The following is a 13,545-nucleotide window of genomic DNA, read 5'->3' as shown; positions in this document are numbered from 1 at the left end:
TGATTTTGAACCTTTCAGCCAACAGTGACCCTCTTTCTGTTCACATCCCCCAAGACATGGTGCTTAAGCCCCACTGACCCCACTGCAGGCCTGCCCATTAGTCTCAGGGATCAAAGACCCTCCTCACACCATCCACTCATCTTTGCCTCGTCAGATCAAAGCTGGCCCAAAGGAGTTTGGACCTTTCTGTGGAGAGAAGTCCCCAGGACGCATTGAAACCCAAACTAACAGTGTGCAGATCCTCTTCCACAGTGACAACTCCGGAGAGAACAGGGGCTGGAAGCTGTCATACACAGCAATTGGTAAGTCCCGCTGCCTTCCACTGTTTGCTGGGCTTGGGAATAGGAAGGGCTTTATAGGTGGACACCATGAGTTTGGTGGTCCATAATCCTGTCTCCAGAAAGGATCTGTTCCAGAAATCCCACAAGGAGAGGCCTAAGTAACACAGAGCCCTCCTTCCAAAGGATGCTTTTTCAGATGGGCCCTGAACCAAGATGACATTGCAAAGCAGAGCAATTTTGGGCACGGTAATTGCACAGGCTACTGTTATTAGCTCCCAGATTTGTAATGCCCAAAAGCCAGAGAATTACAGACTGGAGGAAAGACCTGGAGCCTTCATGCCTTCTAGAAGAGCCTGGATGAGCCGTGCCAATGTAGATTAGAACAGAAGCAGAGCAGAAATGCTCAAACTCTGCTACATGGGCTGGCTGGCAGAGCTGGGACACCGCATTTCCTCTATTTATTCCGCTGTGTTTTGTTTTGCTTCATTTTCTTGTATTCAAAGGAAACCCATGCCCACCAGTGCAACCACCAATCAATGGGAAAATTGAGCCTTCTCAAGCCAAGTACACCTTCAAAGACCAGGTTGTCATCAGCTGCAACACTGGATACAAAGTGCTGAAGGTATGGGGAAAGTATGTGGAGCTGGGAATAGGGTAGAAAATGGAGGATCCTTCTGCTCAAAGGCATTGCAGCTCTGGGAGAGCAAACACAACCCACACAACATCCTTACCCTCTTCCCAGGGGCAAGGAAAAAGCCTCCATTAGAGCCACCACCTTTCCTTTCCGAAGATGCAGAGGAAGACAGGAGAGAGCGCTTTTCTGAGCCACCGTCTCAGCATCTCTCCAGACCCAGCAAGCTCATTGAATGTCAGGCTTGTCACCTCTGCCAGAGAAAAAGTCAGCAAAAGCCCCAGGGGAGTGCTAGGGTTTTGTCTGTTCTCCCCCTCAATGAGCACTGGCTCAGCAGCCCTACAGAGGCTGGGAGGTCCTCTGGGACTTTGGGACAGCTTCAGCAAGTCACAGGAAGCAGGGTTTTGGCAGGCCCTCTCCAGGAAGCAGCTGGTAACCACAGGGTGTGTGGGTGACTCACGGGGTGGCTGTCTTCCCTCCAAACCAGTAGCCCACTGTGATTTCCAACATGGAGTTAGATATTTTTCTGATCTCCTCCTAGTCCCATTCTTCATGCAGACCTGCCTCCTTACACATCCCATCATCTAGAACAGGAATAAATGACTCGAGTTCTTTTGCTTCAGCATGCCACTGAGTTGCTGGCAACAAGAAAACTCTCTAAGTTTTTCATTATGATTTTATTGCAATTTTTAGCTCCTCTTTCAGGGGAGGCTGGATACAACTTGACTAAATCACCAAGACATTCCCTTTTAATCAAGAAATTTATTTCTTTTCCTTGAACATTAACAGGTGTTTTCTTTTTTGTTGGCACCTTCTACACAGGATGACGTGGAAAGCGACTCCTTCCAGATTGAGTGTCTGAAGGATGGGACATGGAGTAACAAGATCCCTATCTGCAAAAGTAAGGACACCCTTCCCCACCCTGCCAATGTCCTTTTCCTGCTAAAATAATTTCACGCTAACAGGAGCTGCCCTGCCAGAGTGGAGTTCCTTACACAGAGACACAAACCCAGCCAGAGAGGCTACGTAACCCTGCAAAGCTCTTTTGGCTTGTTCTTGGATAACGTAGTGGGGATCAATCCAAAAACCACAAGCAGGAGATTGGTGCTCTTATTTAGATTACTCATATAACTTGATTTCTGAGCCTTTTTTGCTGTCTCCCTGTCAAAAAAAGAGCAAGCCTGGCTCTTGAGCACTGGCTCTGTCAGATAAATCTGGGACAATTTGGGATAATCCAATTCCTGGTCCAAATTTCCTTCCCAATGGAAGCTGTCAAGACACAGGGCATTAGTCCCAGGTACTAGCCTAAACTTGGCACTGCTCAGCTAAGTGAAAGGGGAGAGAAAAGTTGTCCAATTATTAACAAACCATAAAATGGGAGAAAAGGGGAGAAGAAATGTCATTTGAAAGGGCAGATGATGATTTGCATCATCTTTTCTTTCATCTAACCCAGCTCCTATCTCATCTCAGGCTTGGGAGATGTATCTGATAACACCTTTTCCATTTACCCCAAACCCCTCAGCCCTCAGGAAGGCTCTCACTGCTGCTCAGTCTGTTGTAAGGCTGGCCTAAAGAGGAGAAAAGAAGCAAACATGCTCAGAGAGTGTCCCAGGCCCTTCCAGGAGATGCAGGAGGAGATGCTTTCTAGGGATGTTGGGATCCAGGCTCTCCTCATCTGGGCAGATCCTTTTTCTTTTAAGAATATTGTGGATCTGACCTTAGAACAGTATTTCTGGAGTTTTAATTCATGTTTTCTCACTCAAAATGGAAACTGGGAGGCTCTGAGACCTGCTAAATAGATTCATATCTTAAAGAGCTCCTTAGGAAGTGTGGGGTCAATGATGCCTCTGCCCTGCCAAGGAACTTCTCACTCCTACACTCTCATTATCACAGTCTCCCATTGATTGTATCTAGCTTCATGTAAAAAATAGAATGAAATTCCAGGTAATTATTTTTAACCCCAGAAAGTCGGGGTTTTGAGAAAATTTAAATTATTATCTTCATTTTTCCAACTGGGCTGGAACTGATCAGTTCTTGTGTAATATGACTCACTACACTAAATTTCTAAGACTTCTTTGGAAAGCCAAGAAGCCTTGGCTTTCAGCTCTCCAAATTGCAAAGCCTCCCACCTCCCCAGGATGTCTGTGAGAGGTACAGCACAAGCAAAAATGGTTTTAGAAAGCAATGCAGAAAATAGAAAACTTCTCAGCCACTGTGGATAAAATCCAGCTCTATAGCCTGGAGAGGCTAAACACAAACCTGTGAGAGCTTCTCCCAACCACTGCCCTCAGGCTGCCCTGGCCCAGCAGAGTGAGAGGGTTCCCAGCAGGACCATGGCTCCACTGGCATCCGAGGCACTCTGGCACAGCTCGCCGGGCACTCATTAACGATTTCTGGTGTTTTGGGGGCTGGGTTTCCTGCATGTCTCTCTCTGCTCATCTACTAATTGGGCTTTCTCTTTCTGCTCTCCTCCTTCCCCTCTGCTTTCGGTGCAGCTGGAGATAGAGCCGACAACCAGACAGAGGGAAGAGCTGGCTCGGAGCAAGTGGCCGCGTGAGGCTGGTGCCGGCTGTGCCGCCCCGACAGGCAGCCTGTCTTGATGCCCCTCTCTGATCTGCCCAGTATCCAGGGCAGGCTCCGTTTGCCGCTGGCCTGGCTGCCAAATCCATCTCTGCGGCTTGTCTAACCGGCATGGCACTCTTAACCCCCCCGCGCCTGGTGCTTCCTTAACTCCATCTTGAGAAGGGGAAAGGAAACTGGAGTTGAACACCTCATTCTCGTTGTCATGCCTGGGGATCACATGCTGCTGCCAGCTCCTGGCATGTCCGTATCCCTCCCTCTCCATGCGGATACCTTGGCCACCTTGGCTCCCCCTCCAAGGCAGCTGTTGCACAAGGATCATGGCATGGCAACCATGGTTGGTTGGTTGTATTCAGTCTCCCGCTGCCCTTCGTCCCTGGCCCAGCATCACAAATAAGAAACACTCCTTCCTTTCCTTTCTCCAAGAGTCCTGGTGCCTTTCAGACCCTCCGGACAAGGAGGCCTGGAGGGTGGGTTGGCATCACTAGCCCTTTCCTGCAGGCACCAAGCCCTGACACCAACACAGCGGGATGGATGTTCCTCTGCCTCCTGTTTGCTTCCCACTGCTGGCCTGGCAGAGGTGAGGATGGGCTGGCCTCATGCTGACTGCAGCTGAAGGAGATCAGAGCCTGGTATCTGTCCCCATTCACAGCCCCAGGAGCCATGGGCATGCACCCTGGACTCCCTGAGGCATCAGAGGCTTCACTAGGAGGAATCTGGGATGGGAGGCTGGGAGAGGAGGAGATGTGTGTTGGGGAGCTCGGTCCACTTCTGGTCCCACAAAGACAAAGATGCTAAAGGGCCCCTTTCCTGAGGGAAAACTCTGGAAAGGCTCACGGAACAAATGCCCTCCCCTCACCTTTTCAGCGGGACCTAGGACACTGATGTGGCAACACCTCTCTGCAAGAGCCCATTCTCCAGGCATCGGGTTCCTCCAGGCCTGGAGAACACACAGGGATGAGATGGGCTCTGCAGGCCAGTGGATGCTGCCCCCCAGCCATAAATAACCCCAGAGTAGAGGTGCCAGCCAGGATGGTCCCCTGACATTCATTCCCTCCTTCCTCCAAGGGAACAGGTATCCAGAGTCTCCACCCAGCCTGTCTGCACCCACACACTCATAGCATCACCTGCTGTCCCTACAGAAGGCGAAGGGGACCCTGGTGAATAGTGAGCTGTAGCATTTTGCCATAAACCAGGCTTTTTCCACCCAAGCAATTAGGCAACCCTGAGCATTGGTACATATCCCTTGTTCCAGCTACTACTTCTGGTGAATTCTCTCTTTGTTAGCCTGGATCACTTCATGAGGAGCTAGGACTCCTGTCTTCACTCCCTTCACTTCCTGGAGAACATGCAGACCCACATCCACGGAGGGTCATCCCTTACCAACAGGACCTGCTTTCTGCAGTCACCCATCCTCTACTCAACCTCTCATCCTAAACATAGCAGAACCCAACTCCACAGCACTGCATTTCCTGGCAGAATCAGACCCTGCTTCCTGCCTTCCACTGGGGCAGGTCCCCCAGGATGGGACAGGGGGAAGCTGCACAGCATTGTCTGAGTGCTCTGTGACCTGCCCACATGGCAGGGAGCTACAGCTCCAAAGGAGTGACTCCTGGCTTTAGAGGATAAACTCTCTTGCAGCCTGGGGTCCTTCCTGGTGTGTTTGGCACACACCCAATACAGGGGACAAGCTGGGAGGAGAGGCTGGGTAGGGCACTCTGAGTGATCTAGGGTAGAAAGGGGATCATGGACAGGCCATGGGGAAGGGCAATGGTACCCTGGGAATTTTTATCCCTCCATCAGACCCCGAGCCAACAGCAGGGATGGTGAAGCAGAGCCAACGTTGCCAATGTCCTGGGAGATGAAGCAGGTTTGATCTCACCCATATCTGCTGGCGTCATCCCTGCCTGCAGACCAGCCAAGCCACACTCTTAATGTCCTTCATCTCCTGTTGTCATAGGATAGCCAGGACCAAAGGTTGTTCAGCCTGATGTGTAAATGCTTAACAGCACTGTTTGGTGAGCAAGACCAGAGCAGGAAGGATTGGACTGTGCTTTCAGCAAAGGCTTGTGCACCTCTGATTCACAGCATAGGCTGGTGAATTACTGCCTGCCTCTCCTTGCCCACTCCTAAGGGATGCAAAGACATACTCTGAGACCATCTCACAACAGCTGTCACCTACCACAGCAGGCTTCCTCCCCTCTCAACAGTGCAGCAGGGAGATCTCACACTAAATGGAGGGGTTCCTGGGACAGGGTCTCCACCAGCATGAGTGGTGCTGGCCATACAGCCAGCAGGCGAGCCATGCCATTTGCATGCCCTGTCTGTGCAGGGTGTCTGTGGAAGGGTTTCACAGAGCCAGGCTGTCTTGACTGAGACAGAGCCTTCTGCTGCTGTCAGAAGCCATGTCAGGCTGCATCTTCTGCACTGCCCTAGAGAAAGGGGATACAGGACTCTATGGGCCCATGCTCTGCCCCACAGGACCACTGCCACATGCCAAAGCCCAGCACTACCTGCCTGCTGGTTGTCTGGATACCCCAAGAAACAGCACAGGTTTCAACCCCCCCTTCTGTGTTGGGTTTCAGTTGCTGACTGCAAAGCGCCGCCGGAGCTGGAGCATGGCTTTGTCACCTACTCCACCAGGAACAACCTGACCACCTACCGAGCAGCCATCCAGTACCACTGCCAGCACCCCTACTACCACATGGCCCCCAACAGCACGGGTGAGCAGTGGGGCCAGGACACATCCCCACGGCACAGCGCAGGCGGGCGCGTGGCCATGCGCCTGTGCATTTGCAAGCGGGGGGAGTTTGGGGTGGCTGCTCCGGGGTGCTCTGCAAACAGCAGGCTGTGGATGTAGCCTACACACACCATACCCTGCGTCTGCACTGCCTGGATTGTCAGACTGGACACATCCTGCTCCTCAGTGAGGTAGCATGGAGCTGGCCCTGCCTCGTGCTTTGCCTGAATGTTTCACAGCCTCAGCAGAGCAGTGTGGGTGTTCCACGTTCTGCCTTCTCACCCTGCCATTTGCTCCCTGCAGATTATGAAATTATGGAAAAGCGAAAGGAGCTGCTGCTGGAGAGAGCACCAGGTCCAGCAGCCTCAGTAAGGGCTCTGCAAGCCTCCTCATCCCAGCACCCAAATGTTCAGCGTAGCCAAAGCTGAATAGATAGCAGTGGGATCAGACTGGGTTTTCCCCCCAGTCCCCCTGGTCCACAACTACAGAAAAAACACAAGGTACTTTGACAAGAATCACAGATCTCTGCACCCTTCAGACTCAGCTCTGGGCAGCAGAAAGGGTGTGTACACACCCCAAACCATCTTCCTCCTCCTCCTCCCTCAGCAAGCAAAGCCAAAGGAATTCCTCACATTCCTGTCTTCCAGCTTGTATCTCCCGCCGGCCCTGTGCATCTGGTCCCAGCATCCCATATGCATTAGCAGAACGGGCACTGGCAATATTTATGTGGAGGCTGCTGCCAGCAGAGGGTGAAGGCACAGCATAGCCCTCCAGACAGCTTAAGGCAATGAAACTGAGGATGGTGGCACATCTCCTCCATGAGGACAGGGCTGCCAGGGCCCCCCAGGGAATGGAGCACAGAGAGCTTTAAAAGGGAGGACACCTGAAAAAGGGTTCTCAGGGTCCTGACCGCTGGGCAACCCTCCTCATTGCAAAGGACACTCCCTCATGCCAGGACCACAGACGAGCTAACACTTTGCTTTCTTCCAGCTACCTACATGTGCGACGCATCGGGGGTGTGGAGGAGCGAGGAGCTGGGGACCAAGCTGCCATCCTGCCAACCAGGTACTGGTACTGGGGCAACTGGTTCCCCTTGCTCAGCAAGGGATGCAGAGCAGGGACATGCAGGGAGGGGATGCTGCCATGCCTGATCAGACCTGATGCTTCCCTAGGCAGGGACCATGCTCCCTGGTGACAGTGCCACATGACTTGGCTATTCATATCCAACTGCCACAGTGAATGGCCAGGATGGGGGGGGGGGGGGGGGGGGGGGGGGGGGGGGGCAGAATCTTTCTGCTATCCCAGATGGCCCAGATGGTCAGGGTGCAATGGTGGCACTGGGCAGCAGTGATGAGGGCATGTGTCCCTGGCAGTTTAGGGCAGCAGTGAGGTCACAGCCATCGTGGCTGTCAGGGCTCCCCAAGCTCCCCATTCCAGCAGACAAGGAAGCCAGCAGTCCCAAGGCAGAGCCCACTGTCCATGTTCAGCCCCCAGCACCCCTGGAGATGGCTCCAGCCAAGGGCAGAGCATTACCTGGCTGTCAGCTCCCACAGGCAGTGTGTAGACATCCAGTAGCAATTATCACCTCTTCAAGCCTTGCAGAAAAACTCAGCTGCTTTTGCAGGGAAGGAAAATCCCAAGACTTTGAGCAGTGGCAGAAATGTTTGCAGCCAGCAAGTTTCTAGGCCAGGCACCCACTCAGGATTAAACAACAGTCTCTGGGATGTTTGCTGGCCATAGCTAAGAGTGGGGCCAGGTCTGGCTGACAGGTTGGGGGCCTGGAGGAAGTCTGGGTGTGGACTGTAATCTGATGTGCAGAGTAGGCTCTCCAGAGAGGTGCAGGGATCTGGCTGTCATGCAGCAGCTGCAGCTGCAACCACCCGAGGGTCCAGACACTACCTCATGGAGGGTATCTGCTCTCCAGCCATGCTGAGCCACTGCAAGTCCAGAAGAGGGACCCCTGAGATTCCCTGCATCCCACAAAACTCCAGAAAATTTCCAAAAAACTCCTGGGCTGTGGCTGCTCTTGTTGTGGCAGCTGCTCCCTGCATCTCTGCTTGATGTTTCAGCCTGAACTAATTTGAGCTGGGAGCATACGGGGACAGCTTTTGGGGCCATAGCTGCTTTCATGGGCCATTTCCAGGCCTTTTGATTAGTGGCAGGAGTCAGAGAGACTTCAGGAAAATGGAAAATCCCAGAGAGAGGGTGACGCTCTCCTGAGATCGGCATCTGCAGGCAGCAGCTGGCCAGCTGTTGTTCAGATCTTCCCCATGTCTCACGCACCTCCCCATCAATTGAAACCTCTCTTCCAGGCCACTCCATGCCTGCCTCTGCCATCAGTGGGAGCATTTGCAGCCTGGTCAGCATTTTTGATATGTAATTTAATAGAATAAATATTTGGCTGGATGCACTTCCTCTAAAACCATCTCCTTGGGACAACTGTCAGCTTCAGTGCAGCAGACCATCTGGGCTGGGACACAGGAATTCTTTTCCTGAGCATGTTTTCTATTCCTTTCAGCACTGGGAAGGGCAGGGGTGCAGAGCACACGCAGAGACACTCACCATGCTCCTTCCCTGCTAGAGTCACATTTTTCCTGGAGACAGACCCCAGTCACAACAAATTCACATTAGCAGCTCCCAGTGCTCCTGCACTGGTTCCAAGGCTGATTCTCAGCCCTGATCCCATCAGCCTGAGAGGTCAGATCCTCTTTTTGTGAGGCTTTGCATCCTCCCCTCAGAGTACAGGTGGCATCAAGGCAGAGGCCTGGCACTTTCCCTTGAGGATATGGGTTCTCTTTGCAGACTCAGAGGGATGAGACCAGCACCTGCACTGCTGCGATTCAGGACTCTTTCAGATGTAGAAGGACAAGCCTAAATTGGCTCCCACAACCTCCTGGTGACATCAGCACCCACAAGCCAGCTGGGAGTCCCCCTCCACAGGGCTGCCAGAGGTGTGATTCAGACCCCCCCCACCAACCATGTCCCAAGGCTTAAGTTCCACAGGGACACGATTGTTCCTGCCCACCCTGTCCAACCCTTCCAGAGCCACCTTCAGCATCCTGAGTCCCTCCTCTTCCTCATGCTGTGTCTCAGTGCCTGGATAAAGTTTCTAGAGGCAAACCAGTCAGCACATCAGGGCTCTTCAGGCATTAATTCTAGATCTGTTGAAGAGCTGAGAAGAGGGGTTCTGGTTTGGCTGCCAGAATTGTGGTGAGGAGGTGCAGGAATAATGCCCATGATGCTAGGCAACACGGCTGAGCCCTTTTCAGCCACAACTCCTCTGGGAGGGCATATGCCATGGCCATGAGAACACAAACCTCATGACAGGTCTCAGAGAAAGGGGTGAGACTGGGCTGATGTCAAGCTCCAATCCTCCCACTAGCATTCCCCTGAGTTTCTTGGCACACTGAGCAGGAGCCAGGCGGTTGGCTGAAAGGTCTGGGAAGGGCTGAGCAACCTCAAAGGTCACAGTGAGGCTGCAGATTTACTCATTTGGCCTTTCTGCTTCTGAAGTGGTGTGGATCCAACCAAATCCCTCCATAAACTACAAAAGAGAGTGTTTGGTTTGAAGATAACCAGTCACGTGGCATACTCTACAGGGATATCCCTTTTCATTTGTTCCCTAGATAAGTAAACTGGAAGTAACTGCCCTGTCCTTTCTGTCCCCAGTGTGTGGCCGGCCAGCTCGCCCTCTGCCTGGGATCATCAAGCGCATCATCGGTGGGCGGAATGCAGAGCCCGGTTTCTTCCCCTGGCAGGCCCTGATTGTGGTGGAGGATATGTCCCGGGTGCCCAACGACAAATGGTTTGGCAGTGGAGCCCTGCTCTCAGACTCTTGGGTGCTGACAGCTGCCCATGTGCTCCGCTCCCAGCGGCGGGACAAGACTGTCATCCCCGTCTCCAAGGAGCACGTCACTGTCTATCTGGCCCTTCATGACGTGAGGAACAAGATGGACGCCGTCAACCGGACAGTGGAGAGGATCATCCTCCACGAGGAGTTTGACATCCAGAACTACAACCACGACATTGCTCTTGTCAAGCTGAAGGAGAAGGTGACCATGGGGAAGTATGTCATGCCCGTCTGTCTGCCCCAGCTTGAGCACGAGCTGGAGGGGCCTCACCCCAACACGCTGGGGCTGGTGGCTGGCTGGGGTATCTCCAACCCCAACATCACAGTGGATGAGATCATCAGCTCGGGCATGAGGACCCTGTCTGACATCCTGCAGTACGTCAAGCTGCCAGTGGTGCTGCACGCCGAGTGCAAGACCAGCTACGAGTCACGGTCAGGGAACTACAGCGTGACCGAGAACATGTTCTGCGCCGGCTACTACGAAGGTGGGAAGGACACCTGTTTGGGAGACAGCGGGGGAGCCTTTGTCATCCAGGACCCGGGAACCCGGAGGTGGGTGGCCCAAGGGCTGGTCTCATGGGGTGGCCCAGAGGAGTGTGGCAGCAAGCAAGTGTACGGTGTGTACACCAAGGTCTCTAACTATGTGGACTGGGTGGAGAAGAAAACAGGCTCCTCAGAGAGGTGGACATTTCTGGACCCCGAGCCAGAGAGATGAGTTACTAAGCAGCCTGCTGCCACCACGGCTCCCTTTCTTGTTGTTGTTATTGTTTAATGTGCTCCAGACTCTGGTCTTTCGCAAGCAACAGCCACGACACTCCACTCATGCCAAGCCTTTGCCAGCCCTCCAGGTCATTTGTTTCACTTGGTCCTGCATCCCTTCACTTGCATTCTTAGGAAATGCTTGCGAGGGAGCTGGGGGAAGGGAGCGAAAGGCAGATCTCAGCTGGTGTCCTCAGCTTGTGCTGCCCATCTGCAAACCTCACCCACATTCTAGGGAGCCTCCCTCCAAGCCAGGAAAAAGGCACAGCAATTGAGGCAGCATTTCCTTGACACCAAAGCTTTGTGCCATGCACGGGGAATTGCCCCCACCTCTGGGACTCTCTGGTCAAATTGTCCCATCAGAAGATGCAACTACAGAGCCTATGGACAAGGCAGGGAAACCCATCTGGGCAGGCCTGAACCTCACAGGTCCCCCACACTTTCTGTGCAAGGAGTAGTGAGAGAGTCCTGGGGGGTTGCTATTATTTTTGTTTGCAAACAGACATCTCTGCCTGGTGGCATCTCAGGTGATGCCCACCTGGCCCCAAGGATGTGAGGATACATCCACAGTTAGCTCTAAACCTCAACCCCAAACTTCAGCCAGCACCAGCCCTAATGGTCTACCTGTGTCCAACCATGTGGGATGAGTGACCCACAGAAGACACAGGTACAGGAAGAGGGATTTGGACTCAGCATCACACTCACCTTCAGCCACCAAAACTTCTCCAACCCTCTATCACTTCAAGCCTTCTCCAGTCACACCCCCAGACTAGCTCTGTGGTTTCCAGCCACAGCAGGCTTCCCAAGGAAAGTTTTTCAACACATGAGACAGCATCACTTTGGCTGTACCTAAGCAGTACTTCTTTTCAGCAGAATCATTTCAGATAGAACATCCTTCCTTGAGCTTTCACATCTTTCTCAGGGGCCTGGTTAGTCCTGCATGGCAGTTTATTCATTCTTGCAAGAACCTAGTCCATTTTAACTGCTTTTAAGGCCATTGATTTAGCTGATTTACCTTTACCAATGGTGTTTGGCATTTGTTCATGGCTCTTGTGGCCTATTCCAGGTGTCCAAGTCGTTTTAGACTGACCCAAACTCACCTAATGCACCAGAGGTATTCATATCTCACCAACTTCCCCCCATGGCCCATTCAGACAAATAAGCCCTGCCAAGGAACAAGGTCAGGTGAGCTTACTTTCCTTCAGTGGGGACACCTTCTCCTTCTTTTGCCAGCAAAGGCCTCCTAGAGCTGTAAGCAACATGCAAAAATTGCCTGCTGTTCTCTCTGTGTGCCTGTAGCCTCATTCCGGCCTCTCCACCTCCTCCTCCTTTGCTTTTGCCATGAAAGGAAGAAGCTAACAGTGGACGAGCCACTCTGACATTTTGTTATTATCCAAAAAGCCATTTGTAGAGCATGTAGAGGAACAGAAGGCCTAAGGAAGGTCAATCTTGCAGACATACTATGAACTGTACTCTTGGCTATGTCATGTAACTGCAAGGTATTCTCTAATATATATATATATTTCTTTTTTTTTGATACTACATTCTGTAAAATATCTAATGTCATGTAAGGATGGTTCTCTGCAGTCTTCCTCCTGAGAACAAAATAAAACTTTTATATGTACTGAGTTTGTGCCCTGAGACTTTTATTCTGAGAGGAACATGGTCCAGGCTGGTTGCTAGTCTCTGCCATGCACATCTCCTCTCCCAGGTGGATTCTCACACCATCCCTCACTCCGATGGCTGCTCAGCCATGGCCCACGCAGCTTCAAGGGCTGAGACAGTCCCTGAGTAGCCCTGAATACAAATCACAAAAAAGGGCGACAGATGAGATTCTGCCCTTCAATTATTTATAGCCTGAGCACATCACTGAAGGGGCAATGGCAGGAGGAGAGGGCAGCAACCTGTATGCTGAGAATAGCAATTAAATCTGAGTTCAATTGCCATGAGGAAAAAAAACTAGGCATGTGATTTTTGCCCTAAAAGGAGTGAAAAATCAACCCCTCCCCAGTAGCTCTTGGACTGAGAGAGTGTGTCTTCACAGCAGAGGCTCTGCAGCAAGCTCAGATGTGAGCTGAGGCAGGCACAAAGCTCTGCTGGGCATCTCTGTATCACAGGCTGTGAAAATCTAGCCTTTGGAGAGAGCTTAAAATCACAAGCACTGTTTCCTACTATGTGCCTGCGTCCAAGTCTGAGAGCTGAGTTATTGATCCCTATTTTCCTATGGCACAGAAATGAAAAATAGTGCCAGGCTCCTCTGCATTCATGGCAGGGAGGAGAGCGATAGGTCTGGCTCGCTCATGGGTCTGCTGACATGAGCAGATACATTGAGGGTAGAGCAGAGGAGAGAGCAAAAGCAAAATCAAAGTGTGGTCTTCTGAGCATTAAACCATCATCTGTATGATCTAAGCCCAGTCAGCTCTGGGGTACATTAAAAAATATTGCTGCCCTACAACAGATAACTCATAAATACAGACTCTCCTCCACCTCCTGTTGATAGCTCTGCCCGGAAATCCCCAGCACAATCCAGCCCTTGCCCCCTGCTCACCAAGCCGCTGCTGCCGAGTGCCAACCCCTCATGCCCCACGGGCGCTTCAGTGTTTGCAGGGTGGGCTGGCAACAGGCAGCCAAGGAGAAAAGTGGGAGCAACAATGGGCTTTGCTTTTGCTGGCACCTCGCAACCTGCCAGAGTGGTGAGAGCTTC

The 13,545-nt window shown here is 52.2% G+C and overlaps 1 protein-coding gene across 1 annotated transcript in view; it reads left to right on the top strand.

Annotated features, from left to right (window-relative positions):
• The window catches only part of MASP1 (mannan binding lectin serine peptidase 1), a 23,961-nt gene extending 11,496 nt beyond the window's left edge, over positions 1 to 12,465 (top strand). The window contains exons 7-12 of the mRNA XM_017810457.1: positions 155 to 302; positions 785 to 903; positions 1,735 to 1,813; positions 6,078 to 6,215; positions 7,223 to 7,297; positions 9,902 to 12,465. Of these exons, the coding sequence (XP_017665946.1) occupies positions 155 to 302; positions 785 to 903; positions 1,735 to 1,813; positions 6,078 to 6,215; positions 7,223 to 7,297; positions 9,902 to 10,797 (1,455 nt within the window). The 3' untranslated portion in view covers positions 10,798 to 12,465. The remainder of the gene's footprint in view (positions 1 to 154; positions 303 to 784; positions 904 to 1,734; positions 1,814 to 6,077; positions 6,216 to 7,222; positions 7,298 to 9,901) is intronic.
• The last annotated feature ends 1,080 nt before the right edge of the window (positions 12,466 to 13,545 follow it).

This window comes from Lepidothrix coronata, unplaced genomic scaffold, assembly GCF_001604755.1.
Source record: "Lepidothrix coronata isolate B3197 unplaced genomic scaffold, Lepidothrix_coronata-1.0 Scaffold29, whole genome shotgun sequence".
NCBI classification, from domain to species: domain Eukaryota; kingdom Metazoa; phylum Chordata; class Aves; order Passeriformes; family Pipridae; genus Lepidothrix; species Lepidothrix coronata.
This window is presented reverse-complemented; position numbering and strand designations above follow the sequence as displayed.